General features: G+C 55.2%; 1 protein-coding gene across 3 annotated transcripts; it reads right to left on the bottom strand.

Annotated features, from left to right (window-relative positions):
- Positions 1-900: 900 nt before the first annotated feature.
- Positions 901-23,551, bottom strand: Tspoap1 (TSPO associated protein 1). Of its 3 annotated transcripts, none has more exons than XM_026407344.2 (31): positions 23,222-23,551; positions 22,367-22,474; positions 21,995-22,123; positions 21,266-21,445; positions 20,519-20,704; positions 19,224-19,301; positions 19,054-19,137; positions 18,696-18,785; positions 18,445-18,567; positions 17,890-17,994; positions 16,465-16,515; positions 16,085-16,105; positions 15,216-15,420; positions 14,434-14,606; positions 13,107-13,222; positions 12,718-12,827; positions 8,424-9,251; positions 8,113-8,264; positions 7,425-7,802; positions 7,097-7,336; positions 6,375-6,560; positions 4,960-5,799; positions 4,259-4,358; positions 4,015-4,157; positions 3,210-3,378; positions 2,743-2,814; positions 2,305-2,337; positions 2,009-2,112; positions 1,853-1,924; positions 1,550-1,660; positions 901-930 (listed from the first exon to the last, which is right to left on the bottom strand). In XM_026407344.2, the coding sequence occupies exons 1-31, from the start codon at positions 23,549-23,551 to the stop codon at positions 901-903; spliced, it is 5,547 nt and encodes a 1,848-aa protein (XP_026263129.2). The 3 variants fall into 3 exon arrangements, with proteins under 3 accessions (XP_026263129.2, XP_026263130.2, XP_026263131.1); XM_026407345.2 differs by having other exon boundaries at positions 2,743-2,787; XM_026407346.2 differs by lacking the exon at positions 21,266-21,445.
- Positions 23,552-24,818: the final 1,267 nt, after the last annotated feature.

The following is a 24,818-nucleotide window of genomic DNA, read 5'->3' as shown; positions in this document are numbered from 1 at the left end:
CCTGGAACAGCCCTTGTCACCTCTTGTCAGGTTGCATGTCCTCCTGTCCTGCCTCCCATCTTCATACCCCCATCCCTGCCCAGAGCCTGGCAAGTTCCCAGTCAGAAGCAACCATGGAGCCCAGGCAAGACGCGAGGGAGCTGGGGGCACAGCCATAGGCCCCCTCCCTCAAGGCTGTGGGTGAGCTGCAGGGCCTGCCAGAGGTCTGCTCAGACCTGGGGGTTGAAGCGTCAACCACCAAGGCCAACAGCCGGCTGGGAAGCCCCAGACCTTTCCCATTCCCTCCTGGCTCCCTCCACAAACCCCCAGGTGGGAGGGGATACTGGGGAACAAAAGGAGGGGGGTTCTGAGCCCCAGAGAAGAATAATTTGAAGTTACCTGTGAATTTCAACTAAAAGCATGTGTCTCATCTCCCTAACAGGTCTTAATGCAGAGGACAAGGGTGGGGAGACTATTATTACTGGTGACATTAGGATGCCATCTTTCCATCACCAATAATAATCACAATATTATAATACCATAGTCATATAGTATCATAATACCACTGATGAGTCATAATACAGGTGTCAGGTAATGTTATATAAGCTGCGTATGTTACAGAAAACGAGTCAGCTAACATACGACATCATTTGCTAAGATGACATGTACTCCTATGACAGCTCCCAGGGAAAAGGCAAGACAAGGGATCAGAGACGGGGAGGATGATCCCACACCCACATCTAGTCCACGGCAAGATCTCCCTCCCCCACTCCCTGGAAGACAATGGAAAAGCCAGGTCAGCTCCATTGGCAACAAAGGGTACTGTCTGGTTGGGGCGAACTGGGGAGCAGGGTCACATGGCACATAGGGGGCCAGTCCCCCCACTTACATGTTGCTCTCTCTACATATATCTATTTCCATCTAGCACTGGACTCTTCTCCTCCTCATTCTCTGAGAACAAGGAACAAAGAGAGGAGAGGGGTTATTGACAGGCCTGCATGCTCTCTGCCCAGTCACCAGGTGGCCCAGGTATGGGGTGGCTCCCACTTTGCATCTGCTTATGAAGCCCTGGGTTTTCTGGTTGGGGCTCGGCCTCCTCACCCTCTCCCTGCTCTCTGAACCTGGAAGCTTCCTTATATTCCACCCACCTCAAGGAGAGGCAAGCTATGAGAGTGAGAACCCAGGAAGCTGGGCCACTAGCTTCAAAAGGCAGTGGAAAGCCCAACAGGGTGAATGCACCCGAAACCAGGGCTGTGACTGGCCAGAGGTGGAGGGTGGAGGGGTCCTTTTCCACAGGGCCCCTTCCCCTGCCATCAGCCCCAGAGTCTTGGCAGCTGGGGTCGGATGGCCTGGGGGACCAGGGTCATAGCATCCCTTCTCTGCAAACAGGGGTACATGCTGGGGGCAGGCTGCAGTGTCCCCCTCTGGTAGCAACTCAGCAGCTCTGCCCTGATCCCAGAGCTCAGCTGTTTTATCACCCTGGCTGTGCCTCTCCCACCACGGTCCTGTTCCCATCACACCAGCAGGGTAGAGACCGAATGCTGAGTTGGGAACCCAGCTCCTCACTGACCTGACTCTCGGCCTGGGGAATCCCAGGCTCCTTATCTGGACTGCCTGCTTCAGGCCCAGGTCCCTCCAGGAAGTTGGATGGAACTAGGCCCCTTTGTCCATTCAGTTCCCCCTGGGGAGGAGAAACTGGTGAGACTGAGACCGGAAAGATCAGCCTTGCCTCCTTGATCCTGAGGCCCCTGGAGAACAGCCTGGAGCCAACATCACTATCAAGAGAGGCACCTGGTCCATTTCTCCAGGACCCCTGCCCATCTCCCTGCCCCAGAGCTGGGGCTCGGTGTGCCCTCCCCCATAATGTTCTCACATAGTAGAAGCCATCGTCATCCATGCTCCCAAACACGGTGATGACGTCCCCGGCCCTGAAGGGCAGCTCTGCCTGTGGAGAGGGCAAGAAGTAGGCATCAGGCCCAGGAGGCCCTGCCGCCACCACCACCACCAGGCAGTATTTGAGGGTCCTCACCTCCACGTCCATGTTGGGGGAGTTCTCCCGGGGATCGTAGTCAAATGCAGCCACCATGGGGCGGGGAGCTTTCAGGTCCGCAGAGGGAATCAGCTTGGAGGGGCCTACAGAGGGAGGGGAGAAGACTCAGGACTCGGGACTCAGGAGCCCCCACTCCATACTATCCTCTACACTGGAGGCCTGAGGACCCTCTGTTCACCACCACCCTACTGGTTGTAGCCCTTGGGAGGAGGCCAGAGAAACTGCCCCACCCTACCCCTTTCCCCTAACACCCCCGCCCGGGGATGGCCCCTCACCTGGACAGGACTGGACAGGGCCTTCTGACTCCGCTGTGGAGAGAATGTGCCTCTGAGGCTCGTCCTGCCCTTGGTCTTCATCCCAGACTGGGAGTGGTCCAGGGCAGCGAGGAGGCTCACCCTCACATGAAGAATGCAGGAGGGGAAGGAGGCTCAGAGAACACATCAGCCCAACACATTTGTTCAGTGAACTAAGGCCCAGAAAGGGCAAGTGGCATGCTCCACACTGCACAGAATTTACAGTCAGGTGCTTTGGGAACCCAAGTCCTGGTAAACCAGCCTCAATCCCCACTAGAACAAAGGCCCCTACTGGAGGGGCTGGATGTGACTGGAGGTCTGCTCAGAACTCCACACATCTCCCCAGAGACCCAAGCCATGCCACCCCACTCCCAATCTGCACATACCATCATGGGAACCCAAGGGAGAATGTGGTCTTACCTTTCTTGGAGCGGCGGGGCTTGGGAGGAGGCCCAGGTGTGCGGGCTGTAGAGTACACAAAGGGACCGTTCCCTGATCCAGGAAGGCAAATGGATATAAGAGAGAAACTGAGGCAGGGAAGTGGGAAGAACAGGACACATTCTGGAATCTTCTTTCAGGGCTTTCTGAGCATGTTTTTTAAGGCCCTCATCTCATGTCCCTACTAAAAGCTCCACCCGTCACCTAGGACCCAAAATACATGGCTGGTATCATGGCATCCTCTAAAAAGGCCATTCCTGGGGCTCCTAAACAGATTCCATTCCATATGGTGAGACCAAGGGGGTGGCCACACTCCCCTTGGTCTCTCTGAGGCTCCAGTGGCTATGCTAGACTCTGGGTAAGTAGGCATCCAGCCATCCCAGACAGGCAAATTACTCAGAATGAGTCAGTTTGGAAATGGGGTGGTAAGAAGTAGATGAGGGACATACCTGAGCCCTCAAGGACAACATCTGGAGATAAATAACCCCGCTGGAGGAGCTGCTGTCTCCCTGCAGGACTGTCCACAGCCACCTCAGCCACCATGTTGCAGGGGATGTAGCCCATCCGGCCCCCACATTCACCCTGGTAGAAGCCATCGGCATCCTTGTCCCCAAACACCTGGAGGCAAAATCTAGTTGTCTCAGGAGGCCAGTTCAGCTCACTCCCTGCACCCCCCAGGCCCTGAACCCAGCAAGCATCCCACTTGGAACCACAGAAGAATGTTTTCTCTTCTGAAGGCCATGGGACAGAAAGGACAGGGGAGCAGCAATGAATCAGAATCAGAAGGAGAAAAAAAAGCCCTTCTGCATCATCATCATCACTGTCAGAGACTTTCCCTCCATGCACCCGGATGGGATCTCCCCAACTTCAGAGAGTCAGCAAAAAGCTTCAGTCAATACTTAGAGGAACAATAAAAATGGTAATGTTAACAACAAATCGTCACTATGCTATGGCAGGTTTAGCACAATATGTGCATCAACTCATTTACTCCACAGACAACCCTAGGAGGCACACACTGTGTCATTTTCACTCTACCAATGAGGAGACTGAGCGCCAGAGGGGTTAGGTACTCTACTCAAGGCTAGCTCCACAGCTCCACAGACATGGCAGGTCTAAACCCCAAAGCTGGCTTCAGGGGCCATGTTCTCCCCACCCCATCCCCAAGCTCTGTGATGTCACCAGTGGAGAGAGGAGGGCAGAAGCAGGACGTTGGCTAAAATCTGGAGCTCTGGGCCCAAGGGGTGTGTCAATCACCTTCAGGATCTGGCCCTCCCGGAAAGGGAGCTCCTCTTCGCCAGCGTCAGGGTTGGGTGACATGGACACAGGGTCATAGTCAAACAGAGCCACAAAGAGCCTGACAGGTAGGTCCAGTGCTTCTGGCGGGCCCCTCGGTGGAGCTGTGGAGAGAATTGGACAAAGGGCAGTGACTCAATGAGCTCCATGGAAGAGGTTAGGAAAGGCTCCCTCAGGCCTAGCCCAGCCCCCAGTAGAAGCTCACCCAGGTCAGTGGCACCTGGCCTGGGCACCCGGGCCCCTCTCTTCTGGGGTCCCCTCCGCCCAGAGCAATCCTGCCCTCTGGGCTCGCCAGCCTCCGTTGTCTGCAAAGACAGGGCAACAGATGGCAGAAGTGACACACCATCCCCCTGTGGGCCCGCACTCCCCCGGTTCTGCCCCAGCAGCAGCGTAAGCAGCACAGCAGAACAGGAGCACAGCATTCCTCTCAGGGGCCTCGGCCCAGCCTCATGGAGACATCAGACACCCCTACAGAGGCAGGAAGGGCAGGAGGGGAGGCCCCAGCCCCGGCCCCCCTAGTGGATGAGTGCAGTGGAGGGGACTGAGGTGGCCGAGGAGCATATGAGAAGACAGTCTCTGTCAGCATCGGGGCTGGTGACTCTAGACATGGCATCACAGTCACTGTCCTGAAGACATAGCTAGCTATGCAGAGAAAAGGGCCATGCTGCCTGAAGGTAGCAACTGGCGACCAGTGACAACAGAATATTGTGCATCCCGGTTCCAATCAGCAGAAGCAGCAAAGCAGTGGAATGCGAGTGGCAGGAGGCAGGTGAGGCAGCCTGGAGGCCCTGCCCCACCTCTGCTGATGAAGGTGGCAGCGTGGAATGGGAGTGGCTAGTGGGCAGCAAGCAGGGCCACCAGGCGGCAGCAGGAGGGGGCTGCCCAGGTTGGGGAGAGGGCACAGACCCGGGAGGATGGCTCCTTGGCTCTGCCAGTCGCACTGCGCCCTCTCCGCTCTGGCTCCCCTTTCTCCCAGGCTGGGAGGCGTGGGGAGGGATGGGGGCCTGAATTGACCTTCAGAGGCCCTCTGGGCCTTGCTATAGGTGCTGTGCCCCAGGCCTCCCCATCTGCCGGGTAACAGGAGCTGGTGATGCTGATGCCCCCGCTGCCTGCTTCCTGCTCGTCCTCAGAATCGTATTCGATGCTGATTTCCAAGCACTTCGGGGAGAGGCAGCTGGTCAGTCCAGATTCCGGGGCCCGGCCACGGTGGCACCTCCGGGAAGGGCCCGGTCGCCCTCGCCCACCAGCCTCTACACCACTCCTGGTGCCCTCAATCACAGGGAGGACACTCCTGTCCCGAGGGAGGCCTGGACGTGCCGAGGCCTGGGGCCCGCCGCCGTTGCTGAGAAGTCGACTGCAGTGTTCTCGGGGGTCTGGAGGTCGCCGGCGGTTTAGGGGCTTCTCAGGGGAGCCACCTCCTCTCCTCTGGCAGCTTCCACTGACTAGTCCGGATTGATCCTCCAGGTAGTCCCTGGCCCTGGAGGGCTCAGGAGACAGGGGACACAGGCCAGGTCCTTGGGGCTGACCCCTGTCACAGCCCAGCCCCAGCATTGCAGGTTCAGGTGGGCCAGGGTCTTGGGAAGGACAGCCTGCCCCTGGCTTCCCTTCGTCGTCCTCGTCCTCCTCTTCCTCCTCTTCGGGGATGCTAAAGAGCTTCTTGCTGCAGAACTGCTGGAGGGGCAGCTCCAGGATCTGCTCCAAGATCTCCTCATCGCTGTCAGTCTCACAAAAGAGGTCAGGCTGGGACTGAGGATGGGGAGAAGAGAGCAGCAGGGAAGAGAGGTCCGTGGGGAAGAGGAGAGAACTGTGCTCTTTGCCCTTAAATGGGGGCAGGGGTTAGGGCAACCCTAATGGCCTCCCTCAACTTCCTCCAAGAGGAAGCAACCAGAGGGACAGTGGCGGGCCCAAAGTCAAACACATGTTTAGGCAGAACCAGAGGAAGATTCAGGGAATACACCCAAGGATCTGGCTCCAGCCCCTGAGGGGCAGAGCATGAGAGAGCAAGCCATTTGTGCCTGTCATAGTGGGAGGGCCTCCCCATCCCTCCCAGAGGCTCTCAGATGGCACCAGCTTCCCCTGGTCGGGGTGCTACATCGGGCGAGCTAGAACGAAGTGCGGATACAAGCTCTCCTCCTCCCCTTTCTTCCTAGTAGGGCCAAGGCCCATCCTGGGCCTCTTCATGTCTGTTGCTTAGGACAAGGGCCCAGACCACACACCTAAGATGTTGCTGGCACTCAGTGGTGACTGGAGCAGTTGCAGACACATGGGGTAGCCTTGGAGCCTGAGGTCTGGGGCCCACCAGCCCCTCCCCACCTCGTTACCTTGGCCCCATTCTCCCTGATGTTGTTGCCAGCAACCTGCTTCTGGAAAGAGCAGGTCCTAGAACCCAGCTCCAAATCCTCCTCCTCCTCTTCCTCCTCCTCCTGGATGTCTGACAGGTCTGAGTTACGGCCATGATCCACAAGGGAGTTCACTAGGCGAACCCCAAGCTCTGCCATGTCCTCTTTCTGCAAGGAGAAAGACAAGGAAGATAAGGAGGTATGGGGGGACCCAAGACAGGGTCAGCCCCTAGCCAGAGTAAGAAAGGGTTCCTTGGCAGAGGGAAGAGGCATGCTCAGAGTTGGGGGGAGGGGGCGGTGCAGTGGGGTGGGGATGGAAGCCAAACAGGAGAGGGAATCTGGGAAGAGAAACATAACAAAAAAATAGAAACACTTGACACAAAGGTGCTAGAGCCAGAGCAGAGAAGAAGACAAGTAAAGAGGGCAACCAAATTTGGGAGGGAAGGGCTGGGGCTGGGGCTCAGTGGTAGAGCACTTGCCTAGCATGTGTGAGGCACTGGGTTTGATCCTCAGCACCACATGAAAATAAACAAATAAAATCCAGGCATCATGTCTATCTACAACTAAAAAAAAAATATATATATATATATATATATATATATATATATATATATTTATTTTTTTTTTTTTTAATTGGGAAGGAGGCAAAGGGAAGGGGCAAGCCCTGATTCTATGAGGTGGCACAGTGTGTCTCCAAACCCTACCTCAGCCCTAGGTCTCGGTCCTGGCCCGGGATCTCCTCTGCAGCAGGTCTCAGTATTTGGCATCCTCTCGGCCGGTGTTGCCTGAGTGGAGCAGGCTGTGGGGCTGGCCTCTCCTGCCGTCCACTCGGCCTCCTGCTCAGCCAGGGAGAAAGCTACGGGACCAGGGCCTCCTTCCCCCAGGGTTGGCTCGCTGGCCCTCTTCTCCTCTGAGGCACACAGGACAGCTGCCCCAGCCTCCTCCTGGAAAAAGCAGAGCACTGAGAAAGGGCCCAAACCTGGGGCCCTTCTCCCAACCTGCACCTGCTTCCCCTCTGCCCAGACAGGGTACCTGGGAGCAAGGGGCTGGTGGTTCCTCCTGGGATCCTTTTGGCATCTCTCTGGAAGGGCTTGCTGGGGGGCCTCCTGGGGGATCTTGAGTTCCATGGGGGGCAGGACACCAGAGGGGAGAGCTGGGGTCCCCAGGCCCTGGGGAGGCTGGAGCAAGGGGTGTTCTGGCCTCTGGGCTTGGTCGTGGTGAGGGGCAGGAGACCCTGGCTGGCAAGCAGGCTGGAGTCAGGGCTGGAGCAATAGGGGCTGGAATGGAGTCGGCCGACTCTCCGTGGGGCGACATGGTCCGCACAACCACCTTGTGGCACACCTGGAGCAGCTGCAGCTGGGACAACTCCACCAGCACGCTGCCGGCTGTGGGTGACGCCACCTCCATGATCTGCAGGGGAAGGTGCACAGGAGGAGAAGATGAGGCCGAAACAGCCAATGTGATGACAATGACAACAGTGGCACCCGCATCCTGAGGGGCATTGGGCCAAGCCCTTCTCATGCCTTACCTCACCCAGGCCTCCTGGCCATTTTCAAATCCTTCATATGCTACTCTTAAACCCATGCTCTTAACCAATCTTCCACTTAGTGCCCAAATGCCAAGCACTGGGCACCTGTGCAAGGCCAGGGAGACTAGACCTTGAGCATGGGACCCACATCCTGTCCCCAGGGTACAGGCAGGTGGGGTCCCCAGGTCATACCTTCTGCCCATCAGCATAGATGGCATAGCCTGTGACTCGGACTCCATTGGAGGTGCCAGCAGCATCGATGGTGACTGGGAGCCAACTAATGATCAAGATTCCAGGGGAGGGCCCTGGCTCAATCTGTACATCCAGCGGGGCATCAGGCGGGCCTGAGGGAAGTGGGGCACAAGATCCAGAAATAAAGGATACTTCCTGCCATAGATATCAGCCCAATCTGCCACTCCCCTGAAAACACAAATAAGGCCAGTCTCCTCTGCTGCCATCACACCTCCTAGGTGTTACAGACAGGGGTGCCCGCACCTGCATACCTGCTGGGAGCGTGGTGAACTGCAGGGTGGCAGCCCGCTGGTCTGGCTTCTCCCAGCCTGGTTCCCAGGACCCTCGGGATGGGAGCTGAGCCTCCACTCGGGCCTGATACAGTGTGCCAGGCCGCAGGTGGCAGAAGGTGGCCCAGTAGGTGCTGGGGCGGGCAGATGGGCACTCTTCCCCATTGAGGTAGATGGCATGGGCCAAGTTGCTATTGCCGGGCACCCAGGTGATCTCAGCGGACGTGGCTGTCAACCGATGGACCCGCAGCTGGCTAGGTACCACCCCAGCCCGAGCACCCAGGGCCAAGCAACAGCGCAGAGGGTCGGAACTGCCCCTGCTGGTCAGGGCTTGGACAGAAACATGGAGGGGCCCGGCCTGCAAGTCCAAGTTCTCAAGCACAGCCTTGGGAGGTGCCCCGGGCCCCAGAGCCTGACGCAGCTCCCCGTTCACGCTGATATGGAAGCCACGTAGTTCCACGCGTTCAGGAGGCAGCTCCCAGGCCAGCACCACACTGTGGGCCAGCTGCTTGAGGACCACCAGATGGCGGGGATAAGGCACAGCTGGAGGCTCGCCCAGGCCCTCCGGTGGGGGGCTCAGACTGAGCTCATCCCCGGCATCCTCCTGGGGTCTGGGCTGGCTACGTCCCCCGCTGCTCTGGCCCCCGCTACTGCTGCCACCCCCACCTCCGCTCAGGAAACTGAGTTCAGGGCCTGAGCTGTGGGACAAATCAGCCAACTCCGGAGGGAGAGAGGTCAGGAGGTCGTCATCAGACACACGCTCTACAAAATTGGAAGGGACCAGGCCCCTGCGGCCATCCATGAGCTCCCCTGGCAGAGGGAGGGCAGGAAAAGGTAGGGAAGGGGAAGACAGACAGAGAGGAGGTAAAGAAAAACCAGTCCAATAAATGCATTTTAGCAACGGCCAGTGGGTGGTCTTAATTAAGTATTTAATCCAATCAACATTTACCTGTCAGTGCTTTTAAAAGACAGAAATAGGCAAAGTCCAGATTAGAGAATTATTGTTGGTTTGCATATTTGAAACAATAGTATTTTGGTTATACAGGACAGCACTTCTTAAATTTTAACATGCATATGCGTCAATAGCAGATTTGTTGAAATGCAGATTCTAAGTCAGTTAGGTCTGGCTGGGGCCAAGATTCTGCATTTCTGGCAAGATCTCAGGAGATGCTGGTGCTGTAAGGACATAGGAGAATGTCCTTGTGTTAAAGCAGTGCATGTTCAAGTATTTCTAGGTAAGATGTTAGGATGTCTACAACTTGCTTTAAAATCATTTTTTGACCTACATATGGACAAAGCAAATTCGGTAAAGTATAAACAACTGTAAAATCTATAGGTGTTTGTTGTACTATTCTTTGATTTTTCTACCCATTTGAAAACTTTCATATTAAAAAGGTTTTTAAAAAAAACTTTGGATTGTGCAGAGGGGAGTGAGGGGAGGGAAGATGTATGGGATGGGAAGGACGGTGGAATGAGACAGGCATTATTATACCCTATATACATGTATGATTATACTACGGTTGTGACTCTGCATCATGTTCAGCCAGAGGAAGGAGAAGTTGTGCTCCATTTGTGTACAATGTGTCAGAATGCATTCTACTGCTATGTAGAACTAATTAGAACAAATTAAAAATTTTTAAAAAGCCAAGCATGATGGTGGACACCTGCAATCCCAACCACTGTGGAGGCTGAGGCAGGAAGAACACAAGTTTGAGGCCAGCCTGGGCAACTTAGTGAAATGCTCTCTCAAATTCTTTTTAAATTTTTTTAAATGCATTGAGTTCATAGAAAATTAAAAAATAAAAAAGGACTCAAGCAGTGAAAAAAAAATTTTTTTTAATGGCTGGAGGTGTTGTTTGGTGCTCAGCATGTATAAAGCTCTGGTTTCAATCTTCAGAACCAAAAAAAAATAAGAAGAAGAAGAAGAAAATGAAATTCTGCTGATTGGAATTTTGCAGTGAGTTTTAAACAAAGGGAAAGGGAATGCATTTTTAGAAACAACAAGTGCCAGAGAAGAGTCACTGTGGGTTCTAGAAGGGACCAGGACCCACAGAAGTCCACGTCTAGGAGCATGGCCAGCAGTCAATTCAGGCAGTGATCAGCAGTGAGTTTTTGACCTGTGTCAGTTCTCCTTTAAAAACTCAATGAGAGTTTTTAAAACATTTGTTTGAGGGATGTTAATGGAGAAGGAAGCTGGACCCACACACACCATGTCCTAGCCAATTTAAAGAAGGAAATAACTTTTCAGGGAATAGACAGCTGATGGCTGTAGGGCCTTACTGGGAAGAAGCAGAAGCCTGAGCCAGGGCTCCAGGCAGAGGACCGATATCATCAGGGCTGAGTTACAGGGCATCTGGGAGTTTTCCCCACAGTCATTTGTGTTGTGCCTCTCTCTCTCTCTCTCTCTCTCTCTCTCTCTCTCTCTCTCTCTCTCTCTCTCTCTCTCCTTTATACTTTGAGAAAAATAAAGGGAATCTGAAGAAATAATAGGGATTCTCAATAAGTTAGATAATATAATAAGCCCTGTAACAGGTTAAATAGTAGCCACTCAAAAGTATGTCCGTGTTCTAATCCCTGGAACCTAAGAATATGACCCTAATAGCAAAAAAACATCTTTGCAAATGTAATTAAGAACCTTCATATGAAATCATCCTGTATTATCTGGGTGGGTCCTAAATTTCATAATTGTCCTCATAACACACCAGAGGAGAGACACTCAGAGAAGAGGAGAAGGCAATGTGACCACAATTGCAGAGATTGGAGTGATGTGGCCACAAGCCAAGGAACACCTAGAATCACCAGAAGCGGAAAGAGACAAGGAATGGATCTCCCCAAGAGCCTTCAAGGAAGTACAGCCCTGCTGACACCTTGGTTTCAGATTATGGCTTCCAGGAGTCTGTTGTTTAAAGCCCTAGGTAGGTGGAGATTTGCATGGCAGCCGTAGACAATTAATATAGCACGGCATTAAGGAGTGTGGGATTAAAGCATCCGCACACTACATGAATCCACAGCTTGTAAGACCAAAGCTGAAGTCTGGGCCAGAGTTGGGCATGTGGGCTGTGAAGCTCATGCCACGGAGAACAGTACAGCTTGGACCAGACAAAGCAGTCCCTTACTAAAGCTGGACAAGGAATGTGGTGTCCTGCACCCAGTTGTCCACATGGCTCTATCCCAGTCTCCCCTAGGCTGCAATAGTTCGAATTCCAGTAATTTGGGATGAGGTGATACTTATGCTTTTGCTGTTGCCCACCCCCACCCCTGAAATTTTTTTTTTCTTTTCATAAAAAAGTACTCTTGTGTGGCTGGGGCAGGGGCTCAGGAGTAGAGCACTCACCGAGCACATGCAAAGCCCTGGATTCAATCCTTAGCACCACATACAAATAAATAAAATAAAGGTATTGTGTCCAGCTACAACTAAAAAATAAATACTAAAAAAAAAAAATACTGTTGTCCTGGAAGCTATTTAATTCTGCTCTTGGAACTTACTCCTATGGAGAGTTTAGCTGTTTGGGCCATGAAGTCAGATACCATTATTCCCAGTTGCTACTCATATAAAGGGCCCAGGGAAAGGTCTGAGCAGGTTCCAAAGCTTTCCGTGTTCCACACTCAGATCTGACCCCCTTCCTAAATCTTCACACACAGGAGACCCCTGACTCCATTGCCCTACCTACATGTCATTCCAGTCTCTACCCTCCCTACTGCTAAAGGACACAGTCTGGTACCTGGGCCAGGACCACCGTGGAGGAGCTCCCAAGGTCATCCCCTTCTGCAGGCTCTGCCATGTGGCCTAGTCTCAGTGGAGCATCTGCCTCAGTTGTCTGATGCGCTCTGAGGCTCATGCCCTGTCTGGGTTCTGACACAAGATTACCATGTGCTAACACTTTCTCCTGGGATCTGCCCCCTGGTCCCTCCTCCTCATACTTAACTGGAGTCCAGCATCAAATCTATGCTACATGCCTGGCCTCAAGTATCACTACTGTTAAATAGTGCCATATTCTTTCTACTGGCACTAAAATTACTCTTACACAAATCTCCTGTGACACTCTGTTCATTCTCTGGACAGAGTAGTATGCCCTGACCTGTCCTGCAGAAAACCAGACCCCTTTTTTTTTCCTCTTTTCTCACTGGCTGTCAGATCTCTGTATGCCTCTTAACTGAGTCTGAAGAGTTACGGTGGACTGAGCATGTTGGGGAGTGGAGATGGATGGATGGAGGTCTTAGGAACTGGGGCTTAAAGGCAGGGAGATGGACAGAATGAGCCCTAATACTGTCCTACCTTCAAAAAAGCCATCCTCATCCATGTTGCCATAGATGTAAATGTACTCTCCAGCTGTCAGGGGAAGTTCTGCCTCTGGATTCTCGTTGGGACCCTCAAAGGGATTGTAGCTGTTGGGGAGGTGGCAAGGAAGAAGAGGACAGAAGAAACCTATTGTATCTCCATGCCTGTCATCTCTCCCCATGCATTGAACCTTTATGAAGACATGCTTTCCACCTTAAGACAAGTAGAACATTCACTGCACCCACCTTGGCTCAACTAGGTTTTGAAAATATGTCCAACTGGGGTCCTTCCCACTCCCACCATTTCTAAAGGTCTGTCTCCATCCAACTCACTCCTCCCACACACTCCAAATGCTGGTAGGGGAGAAGCAAGGGTGAGGGGCTCACCTATAGCGAGCTAGGAAGACCTGGATCCTGGCTGTTCCTGGGTTGCCCTCCGGGGCTGCTGGGAGCTGGGACACACTGTCCACCTCTAGCTCCTCCACCTCACTGGCTGTGTCCACCTGGGGGTAGACAGAAAGGGCTAGTTTCTCTCCAGGACCCAGAGCCAAAGACAAAGCAGGCATGTTCCAGACTGGACCAGAGGAAGACCCACTGCTTTGATAAGGGAGAGTGAGCGCACACATGCTGGCAAGACCAGGAATAACAAGAACCCAATGTTTTCTAAAGGTGCACCCAGTTGCCCTAAGCAGGGGGAGTGGGGACAATCTGGACCCTTTCCTGAGTCCTGGCCTCTGCTGAACCAGCCCAGTAAATAAGGGTGCTCCCCGCACCTCAGAGGGGGCCAGGCCACACTGGTGAAGAGAGTGGACATCAATGGCAGTTTGGCTCCTTAAGATTAATAACTCAGCAAAGCGTCTTGATTGTAAAGAGCTGAAAGCAAGGAGGCAGAAGGGGCTGGAGAAGTCCCTGACTCTAGCCAGGGAACAGTGTTCAGTCCTGGAACTCAGAACTTCCTTTCCACTGGGTCTCCCTGTGGACCGTCCCTCCACCACCAAATCCCAAACCAGCACCACCATTCTATCCCACAAGGGGGCAGCAGAGGCCTGGGGCTGGGTTTTACCCCTCTTGAAACCTGGTTAGCAAGGCTGCTCCTGACCTGCTCCCCTTCACTTTGGGGAATTTGTGGGTAGGAAAAAGGGATGGCACGATTAGAAGAACTGTGAGTGATGCCCAACAACCTGGTAATGCTAACAGTTTGCCTCATATTAAGCATCTACTAGGTGCCCGGCACGGAGGCACTTTTCCTTATATTTTTTTCACGTAATCCTTTCAACTTTAGAAAGCAGATTTTATTATCCTCAATAGTCAGATAAGGAAGCCAAAGCCCAAAAAGGGTGAGTGACTTGTCTTAGACAACGATGGGATTTAAATCCCAGAAGCTGTACTCTTTCTTATACAACCATCTGCCTCTCTGCAGATGCTCTTATGAACAGTTTCATGTGGATCCTGGTGCCAAAGTGTCTCCTCCAACCAGCCCAGGACTCTAGGGCCTCCCTGGAGCCCTAGGGGGTGGAGCTGTTGGGCCAGCCCTAGAGAGGAGGTATGGGCTCCTCCTGAGATTCCCCACCCATGGAAGGGATCCATAGCCCATGTACCTCCCAACTTGGGCCCAGAGGCCACCCAACTCCTAGGGTCCCCAGAAGAAGTCAGGGCCAATCTTCACTGGTCCATGCCAATGCCAGAACCCCAGGGCCCTCTCCCCAGCACTGACCTCTGGTGTAGGGCATGACTTGGGGCTGTTGTGGATGGACTCGGAGCGAGAGGAGTTAGAGAGAGACTCTGCCTTCTTGGCTGTCCTTCGAGGGACCCCGGTAAGGGTGGCAGGGGCAGGCTCGGAAGACTTTTGGGTGCAGCGCCCTGGTGAGCCCGGCGGGAGGTCAAGGTCTAAAGAGAAGATGGCACGTGGGCTTGGGATCTGTGGCCTGAGGAGGGACCAGGAAGATAGGGTGGAGCCTCCTGGGTATGGGGGTCAGGCCCTCCATAGCCGGATTTCCTGACTTATTTAAGAAGGGAAATATTTGCTTGGAAACTTATTAAGCAGAGGTGTATGTTTTCACAGGGTCCTCAGATCAGCTTGCATTTAATTATTGCTTAGGCCTTAGCAAACTATGGCCCAGAGAGGTTAAGGAATATGCTCAAAATCTCACTAGATGTTGAGTGGTGCTGGGATCAGCAGCTGTGACTGATCAGCCCCTTCCCACCAAGCCTGGACTCTTCCCAGGGCCTGCTACTGAATCCTACTGCCTAGCAACCAACTCCCAGCTACGTCCAGAGACATCCAGGCAGAGGAAAAGGAACAGTGGCCTGAGTTGCCTGGGCCACACTTCAGGATAGGAACTCTTATGGGCTTTGTTTTTCCCATCAGAGCTTGGCTCTAGCCAGGTCCTGGTAACTTTGGGGGAGTTACTGGCCCTCTCTGATCCTGAACTTCCTGCTCTATACAAAAGCCCCAGGCCTGGGGATTCCAGGCCACAAAGTTGCTGGGTCCCTTACCTTTGGGGCCAGACCCCCGGCAGGGCTGGGGGGTAGAGCAGCAGCAGGGGGGTGGTGGGTGGTCCCCCAGGGCACTGCAGCCCAGGGCAGAAGTGAGCAGATCCAAGGGGCCTGGGTGCAGACGAAAAGCCTGGAGCTCCTGAGCCAGGAGGCTGAAACGCTCCGTCTGGCTGCGGCACTGCTCCTCGAGCTCTCGAACCCGGGCCTGAGCCAAGATCCACCATGAGACACCAGCCAGGCAGAGCTGCCCAGCGCCAGCCTGTGCCAGCTCCATACAGCCTCACACTGGGCTTCAAACCACATCTACCCAGCTTCCCATCCTGAACACCTTACCAACCCACATGCCCTGGATGGTGGCACTCCTGCTTCTGAACAATTTGCAGGCCAAAAGGGACCCTTCCCTCCTCATCACCACCACCAGTATCACTACAGGAGTTTTCTCAGCTCTCTCCCTTGTCACCCTCCCACAGTGACTCAAATCCCTGCCCTCAGAAGGGTACGTGAGAGATTCCACTCCACAGAAAGGTAGGGACAGCTTTGTGACAGGAATGGGCCAGTTCTCAGGAACTTTCCTCAGGTAACAGGAGAGTCCCGAGATCAGGGACTCTCCCCTGGCCACTATCACCAGGAACATGCGTCAATTGGTGACGAACTTCCTCATGACCACAGGAGGGAAGGGTCTGGGATGAGGGAATAGCCCACTTGTCCTGTAGGAACCTCAGCCCAGCTTCAGAGTTTGAGGTCTACTATGGGACACATCCCCTCTGCTGGACAGGAGAGTTGGTACCACTTGGGCCCCGAGGGAAGGGATTTGGGAGAGGCATAGGAAGAGGATATCTAAAGGAGAGAGAGGCCTAAGGAGGTTGTACCTGCATGGAATCCAAGGTGGACTGTGGCAGAGAAGGGAAGTGCAGAGGAGAAGTTAGAACACTGAGCCGGAGGGAGGGAGGGAGAGAGAGAGAACGGGGCCTAGAGGGACACCATCCAGTCAGCTCCTAGGCTAAATGAAAGGGCAGTTCACAGTGAAGGCAGCCTCTGGAGTGGATGGCAATGGGAGATGGCTGCCACCAGACTCAGGAGCTCCTGTCCCTTTAAGCCCCTGCTTGAGAAATAGTCCAAAATTGGAGGGGATTCCCCCAGACCCTCCTACAACCCCACCCTACCCCCCACTTCTTTACACTTCTTCTATCTGAAGTCCCCTGCCTTCCCCCAAGGTAGAGGAGCTGGTGGCCACCTCCAGGGACCCTACCTCCAGCAGCTGGACGGCCCCTTCATGTTCCCTCTTGGCTTCGGCCTGGGCCTACCAATGGAAAGAGGCAAAATACTGGTAGGGAAGGCTGGGGCCTAGGGGTGGGGTCAAGGGAGCATGAAGGAGGGAAGGAGGGAGGGAGGGAACAAACGAAAGGGGTCTGGGAAGGAGGAGGCTGAGGCTTTCTCCCTCCTACTCCCAGCCTGAGCCCCACCTTAGCAAAGGGAGAAGGGTGGGGAGAGGTTTCTCTTTCTGGAACATCCACTTCCTGGTTTCCCTCCTACCTCTCTCATGCTCCTTCTGAGTTTTAGGTTGTTGTTTTTGTTTTTGTTTTTGCCTGCCTCTTGTCTTCTACCCCTGGGGATTTTGGAATGTTGGGGTTCCTCTGGACACAGTGCTGGGCCACTTTATACTCCCTGTTCTCTCCTCAAGGGTCTAGTCACACAACGGAACACATTGATGGCTCCAAACATCTCCGAGGCCAACTTCCCCAGAACTCCAGACTCCAGCATCCAACTGCCTACGGACACCCCCACTTGAACATTTAGCGCAGGACCTGGACTTGACAAAACAGAACTCAGAATTCTCTGCCCTTCAAAGCTGGCGCCCCGTCATCCTTCACCCCATGGGGAGCGAAAAGCCCTACCTTCCCCAGGGTCGACTGAGCTGGGACTCAACTGGAACCCCACAGTGAGTCTTGTCAATTCTGTCTCCAAACTATATTTCCCATGTATCCACTTGTTTCCACCTCCCTTGTCACCTGCACCCTGTTCCAGATGATCACTTCCCTCCTGGACCACGGCCATAGCCACCAACATCTGATCACCTGCTCTATGCTGCTCCCACTGTCCGTTCTGCCAATTATGAATCAGACCATGTCACCTCCCTGCTGAGAATTCAACAGATTCTAACCATTCATAGAACAAAAGAGCCAAATTTCCCCCAGGGTCTAAGGCCCAACTCCTGCTACTCTGTCAGTCCCCTGTATCCTCTAGTCACACTGCTTTTGGGCCCTCCCCCCAGCTCCTCCCTACCAGAGCGTTTTTACAACTATCCCCCCTACCTGGCCTGCTCTGCCCTGGCTCTCCTGACTGATACCTTCTCATGTCTGGGTTCTGAGCTCAATTGTCACCTCCTCAGGAAGGCCTTCCCTGATGACCTGTCTAAAGTGGCTCCTCATCCCATCCCAGCCCCTTCTTGTCACATCACCATTGTGCGTGTTAGTGTCTGAAATCATCTCATTCATGGGTCTGCTTGTTTGCTGATTGGTCAGGAACCAACCAGGTCTCTGTTTGCTGTTGTCCCCCCCCCCCAGTGCCTAGCACAGTGTTAGTACACAGTAGGTGCTCAGTATATGCTTGTTGAAAGAGTGGCTGGCAAAGCTGGGCCCCAGCAGCCTACCACCTTCCTCACTCCTGCTCCCACCTGCTGCAGCCGTCGAACCTCCTCTTGCTTCTCCCGCAGGCTGAGCCGAGCCTGCTCATGCTCCACCTCCAGCTGCTGCCGCCGCTGGGCCACCTCCCGCATGTGCTGAAAACAAGACTCTAGGTCAAGGCCAGAGCCCCCCACTCTGCCACACTTCCACAGAAAATCTAAGGTGAAGGAGCCTCAGATACCATCTGCTCCAGAAATCCTCTATCAAAAAGGAAATTGAGGGGCTGGGGTTGTGGTTCAGTGGTAGTGCACTAGCCTGGCATGGGTGAGGCACTGGGTTCGATTCTCAGCACCACATATAAATAAGTAAAATGAAAGTCTATCAACAACTATATATATATATATATATATATATATATATATATATATATATATATATATATATTTAAAAAACAAAAAAGGAAACTGAGGCCAAAGAAGGCAAGAGGTTGGCTGCACGGGGACAGGACCTCAGTCCCCAATACCCCACATAGGGCATATTCTACTATCTCGCTTTCTCCCTGTACCAAGGCCCAATAGCCTCCCCTACCTACAAAGCCTCCTCACCTTCAGCACCTGCTCCAGGCTCTCCAGCTTGCTTTGCAGGCCCTGGCTCTTTTGAAGGGCTGAGTCCCTCTCCTGTGTCACCCCCAGGAGCTGGCCCCTCAACTCCACATTCTCCCACTCAACCTGGCAAGAGGACATTGGCAGGGAGTTGGATGTGTGCACTTTGTCCCACCTGCTCCCTCACGGAGGAGAATACCCCAGGAGTACGTCCCCCAGGCCAGGAACAAGACCTCGCAGAGCAGAAGAGGTACCTGCTCCTTCTCTGAGGCTCTCCCACTGAGCCGAGAGTTCTCCTCCACCAGGCGGGCATTCTCATTCTGGGCTTCTCTTAGCTGCAGTTCCTGAGGGGAACAGTGGACCTCTGGAAGAGGGGCCCAGGACCCACATTCCTCTTTCTTCACACAGAGAATCCTGCCCTCCCAAGCAAGGCCTCCCTCCCCTGCTGGGAACCCGCTTCAGCCAGGAAAGAAAAGCACCCCTGAACCCCTGAACAAGAGGAAAAGTGTGTTTTTAAGGGTAGGTGGGATGGGAGCAAAGCTGAGGGAGCCCAACGCGCCCCTTGGCCTGGGAGAAGGGAGGAGCTGGACCTGGGCAGCCTCGTGAGCTCACCAGCTCCTCACATCGCCTCTGCTTTTTCCGGGCTTCCTGCTCCAGACTTTCGCATTTCTTCCGCTTCTTGCTGAGCTCAGATTCCTGTGGGGTCAGAACCAAGGCCTGCACCTGGTAGAAGGCAGTTCTGCTCATAGCAGGTTGCCTCCAGCCCTTGACCTAGGACTTACCAGCTGCTGCACCCTTGGCTGTTTCTCAGGCTCCCCTAGGACCACGGGTGGGCTCTCCACATCCTCCTGAGGTGTGGCCTGGAAATGCCCAAGGACAGGGGCCTGGCACCTGAGAACAGAGCCCTAGGGAAGCCTGTCCCCAGCCCAGCCTACCTATGGGAGGTTCCCACCTCATGGCATGGTCAGCAATGAGAAACCTGCCAGGGAAGGGGAGGGAAAGGGTGCTGTCTGCTCACCCTCTCCCAACATCAGCTGATGAAGAAGTCTGAGGCAGTACCCGGTATACCCCAGCCATAAGTGCTTTGAGATCGTGGGACCCACGTGTGCTCTGGGAGATGGGTCCTTTATCCAGGCCAAAGCTTTCCCTTTTTAGCTTCCAGCAGCTGCCCTGCTCTGCACTCAATAACTGTCCTGAGTGTCCTTCAGCGACTGGCAGAGAATTAGGAGGCTGTGTGGGCCCCCAGGGATGTGGTGTTCCCAGAGCTAGGGGTTCTGGATCATCCAAATCTGGGCTTGGCCTGCAGCATTGGAAGCCTAGCCAGTCCCTCCTTCTGTCTTTCCCCAAGCCCACCCTATCGCACCCGAAGTGCAAACTTTTGGGGAGGATAAGTCTTGATGGGAGGGGCTCCCTCCGTGGAACACCCAGAGGGACAAAATCTGAGCAAGCAGCATCCCCCACCCAGAGGATTTCGTCACTACTGAGTCCCTCCTCCCACCCCTCTCCCCAGAAAGAGGCGGACCTAGATGCTGCCCACCTAGGATGAAGAGCCAGATCTCTAGGTTCTGGGGTCTGGAGTTGGTCCCTGGCCCTCGGGGTAGGGGCTGCCTAAGCCCCGTACTCAGTGAAGGTCACCCGTACCTGGAACCCGGTTGGATGCACTGCCACCCCCAGCTAGCCGGGGCCAGGCCTGGCCAGGCAGGCGCTGAAGGGGGCGTCCCCACTCTACTGCCGCTGCGGGAGGAGGCGGCGCGGGCTGGGCCCCGGGCGGCTGCCAGGGCAACCAGGGATTTGCGGCTGGGATGTACCACTGGCGGCGCGGCAGGGGCGGCCGGGCTGGCCCCGCGGGGAGCAGGCCTGCGGAGGGCGGAACCCCCGGGGGATTGGGGGGAGCCGCGCAGGAGGCTCAGAAGAGACACTGCCCCCGGTCGGGAGGGTTCCCTAGACCCTAGGAATGCGCACGTCACCCTGGGAATGCGAGTATGGCTTTGATGGGGAAGTAGCGAGGAGATTCCCCCGGTCGCCCCCACCCCTCATCTGCGCACACCCACACACCTGCCCTTGCGCCGGCTCTCACCTCTCCCGGAGCCCCCGGGGCTGGCGCCCCTGCTCTAGCCGGGGCAGTAGAGCCCGGGGGCCGGGGTGGCGGGGGCGGCTCCTGCTGGTTGCGCAGGGCGATCTGTCTCTGCAGCCGCAGCACCTCCCGCTGGGACTCGCGCAGCAACCGGTCGAAGTCCCGCACGTGGAGCCACTGGGGACCCTCCTGGAGTGGAGGACCAGGAGGGGAGTCAAACCTAATTAACCCCTACCTGCCCCCACACCATTCCGGGCAGAACCAGACCTCCACCTTGATAGAGGGGCTCAGATGTACTGCAACCTGCGCACCCTCCTGTGCATGCATGCCCGGTCATATGTGCTTGCGTACACAGCCACATGTTTCCACCAGGCGTTGTACAGACATTCCCAGCAACTCATTTACTGGGTGCGCGCAGTGTGCCCTCCACTAAATCTGCTAAATGCCTGGTGAACATTCCTTCACAAGTTTGTGGGTATTCATACCTCCAGACCCTACAGACCCACTGGCACACAGCCTTAAACCTGAAGCACGGAGGGGTCCTGGTCTGGGACTCTTGGCTCCACCCCCTTCAATTCAGGCTCCTTCTCCCCTCTCCCACCTGGGCCGTTGCCAGGGGAACCTCCTCCCCAGCAGCCTCCACCTTCCCGTTTCATTTGCATCTCATTAACATCTTGTCCACATCCCACAACCAGGCAGACTGCCCTGCTGAGTAGGGCTGAGGAAAGGGGGACACGGGCCTCCTCGCACCTTTCCCACCAGAGTGAGCCTGGCCTGCAGCTCCCTGCACTCCCGCTGCAAGGCAGCAATCTGCTTGTCCTTGGCCAGCAGTGCACTGGCTGTGTCACTGAGATCCCGGGCTCGCTGGCGGGCTAGGGCCTTCCGGCAAAACTCCAAGCTGGCCCCTGGTCCAGGCACCGGAGCACTTACCTAGCCAGAGGAGGGGTAAGGCCAGTGGTCACCTGAGGGCTAGGGCACTTCTCCCATTCCTCAGCTTCTCCCAAAGGAGAATTTAAACGAAACCTGGCTTCCGGCTTCCACCCAGTCTGGGGTAGCAGAAATCAGGCAGCCTCACTCCACCCCATCCCAACAGTCCCCAACCAGGACTAAAAGGGTTTAACTTCACATCTTAGTTTAGACCCAAAGGAGGCTGTTAATTTGGCTATCACTATGATGGATCTTGTCCCTGCCCCCACTCCAGCTCTGTACCTCCTGTGATTAGCTCAGCAGCCAGCACAGGCAAAGGGTAATCCAGAATTCTTCTCCCTGTCTGCTCAGGAACCTCCCACCCAGCCCTTCTCTCCCTCCTGTAGCCCCCTCACCAGGCCAACATTTGTCCTTCCTACCCTTAGCCCTTGGATTCATGCTTTTCTAGGTGCTAAGAGATTATGACTCCCAAGTCCCAGCCCTTGAGGTCCAGCCCCTGCTTCCCCTCTTTCCTGGTCACCCAGCCTCAGCCCAGAAGTCTCCTGTCCTCACCACCCTCAGGTTTGTTTCCTGGAGCTTCCGGGCCCTCTCCTCCAGGCGCTTGGCAATGACCGCCAGTTCTGCGTTCTTCCGCTTCAGCCTCCGCACCTTCTCCTCTGTCTCTGGGAAGCTGCTCTTTCTCTGACAAGGGGTCAGTCAGAATTGTAGCATGTAGGGAGCACCCCCCAGACCCATTCCTACTCTCAGGCTTGGACTAGAACCCAGGACCACAGTGGGATCCCTAGCAACTCTGGGCAAGGGTTCACCCTCTCCAGGTCTTGGGACTGTGACATCTCTTGGAGAGATGTTCAAGGGGTAAGGGAAGACACTGAGCAGAGGGCCTGGCTCCAGCCAGGAATCAAGACCCCATTCACCGAGTCTCACCAGCATCTGGTTTTCCTCCTTAAGGATGGCACAGCGCTGCTGCAGCTCACCCAGAGCCCTCAGGAGCTCCAGATTGGGTCTGTCACCAAAGCCCATGTTCACCTTGGCCTGGCATGGGAAAGGACCAGGTACAGAGCCTCAGAGACCCATCCCATCCAATAAGCGCTCTATGTGAAAGCATCTCCCCTCCACAGTCTAAGGAGACATGGAGTTGAGAAGGTTCTCTCCTATGTCCCAGGCCTTCAGAGAGGGGCACAGGGGTCTAGGAGAAGGGACCATCCCATCCTCCCTGCTCCCGGTGGCACACAACTGTCCCCTGACCCCTCCAGGCCAGTGCCAGCTCAAGCTTCCACCCCATTTCTCCAGACTGCTCTTGGTTGGTGAGTCCCCTGTCCTCTCCCAAAGTCCTGATCCCTCCATCTTCTACAGGAACCTGCTCGCATTCACCCAGACCTTGTCCTCTGTGGCTCGGCCCCACACTGAGCCTTCTCCCTGAATCTTTCCTTGTACTCTGATTCTACCATACACGTTCACACCCCCAAAATCCCCCAGCCCCCTGAGGACAGAGACTCATGGAGGAGGAGGCACAGACAGACAGACTGTCAGACAGAGACACAGAGGGGCAGGGCCAGATATAGACAGACAGGTAGAGAGGACAAATAGTTAAAAAAAAAAAAATGGAGCCACTGAGATTCATATCTAATGAAGAGAGGACAGATAGTCACAGAGACAGAACCTCGGACAAACAGACGGAGAAAAGAGGTGGGCAGCAGGGTTGCATATTTTGCTTTGCCTCCTGGCCAGCATGGGGGAGGCACAGCTTGCAGACCCCCCAGCCCTCCCCAACCCCCTTACCTTAGTCAAAGCCTCCACATCCTCATCCTTCAGCCCCAGACAAACACGACCAGAGATCACTGCTTGCTGCCCCAGGCTGGGCAGCCCAGCCTCTGCTCCTTCAGGGTCAATGCCCCCCATGGGCCTGGGGCTCTGGGCTCCCTCAGGCTCGCAGCTCTCCTCGGGCCTCAGTTCTCCAACCTGCAAAGCTGTCGGAGTGTCAGCAATGCTTGGGGCTCTGTCTCCAGGCTCACCCCCCTGGCCCGGAGTCCAGCTCTGCCAGGCTGGCAGTGCCCAGGGTTCCATGGCTCCTGGATCCCCAGGCTGAGGGAGGGTTGTCAGTTGCTCCATGGTACTGCCAAGGAACCCCAGAACCTAGGCCAGGGAACATCACCCAGCCAGGTGAGGGGACTTTCAATGGTCATGCCAAGCTAGACCCTTCCCCTCTGAGCTCTTGGCTTCACCGAAGCTCCATCCAAGGTTGGCTGAGCCCTTCCCCACCGGCGAAGGAGGCTGCAGAAGGCGTCAGGGCTGCCAGAGCTGGAGCTGGGGGTATGTTGGCTGGTGGTTGTGTGTGAGTGCTCGGGTATATGGGGAGGTGAGGGTGTCCCTGTGGGGGTGGGGAGGATGTGCCGAGGCCACCACCAGCAGTGTCTGGGTGAGGGTATGCGTATGTGTCTCCAGGTCTGTCCCCTGCAGGTCAATGCTATCTTGTGTGTGTTTGGAGGATGGGTGCCCCCACTTGTGTGTGTTGAAGAGTGTGGTGTTGTATGTCACTGTCTGTGCCTGTTACAGAGTTGCCAGTTGTTTCTGCGTGTGGGGGTGTCTGTATTGCAGGGCTGTGGCAATGTGTGATGCTGTCACTGGTTGTATCTGAGTGTGTCAGTTTTGTGCAGCTGCGTGCATCGGTATCGGTGTGTGGCTGTCAGCATCTGTGAGTCTGGTCATCCATCATGACCCCTCAGCCTGGCTAGGGTCCTCAGGAGCTGTTGGGGGTGATCCCCAGTGGTTCCTTGTGGTCTTTTATCTCCGCTCCTCTCTCGGCTGCTGCTCACTCGCTTGCTGGGTGGCTGGGCTGGTCCTAAGGAGGCCTGGGTCGATGGGCTGCTTGCCTCATAGTCTCTGTCCCTGCTAGCCTCAGCTCGGGGGACTGCAGGGGTCCCTTACAGTCCCGGAGCCCGGAGATGGTGGGCGCGGAGGAAGGCTGAGCCTCAGAATGAGGGGGAGCGGGGGAGAGCCTGCCCACCCCTCCCCCTCCTCCTCCCCTCCCGCCCACCAATAGGAAGTCAGCTGCTGGTTTCCATGGCGATGGCGCTGGACTGGTGGGCTGGACCGGCTGGCAGGGTCGGGATAGAGGGAAGAGCAGGTTCCTCACGGGATGTCAGCTCAGCGCCCTCCACTTGTGGCCTCCCCACCCCTTGTCCCCATGTGCCCTCACACCTTCCTGGGTCCAAGCAGGCTGGAGACGTACAGACTGCTGAGACCGGTGGAGACGGAGACAGGAAGGATGTAACAGATCCAACCATGGAGAAGAGCAGGACCAGGAAACCCGGGATTTGAAGAAAACAAAGAGAAATAAAAGGATAAAAACGGGAAGATAGAAGCAGTGAGGTAGAAA

The sequence above is a fragment of the Urocitellus parryii genome, chromosome 7, assembly GCF_045843805.1.
Source record: "Urocitellus parryii isolate mUroPar1 chromosome 7, mUroPar1.hap1, whole genome shotgun sequence".
Lineage (NCBI taxonomy): Eukaryota > Metazoa > Chordata > Mammalia > Rodentia > Sciuridae > Urocitellus > Urocitellus parryii.
Note: the sequence above shows the minus strand (reverse complement) of the source record. Positions and strands in the feature narration are given on the sequence as shown.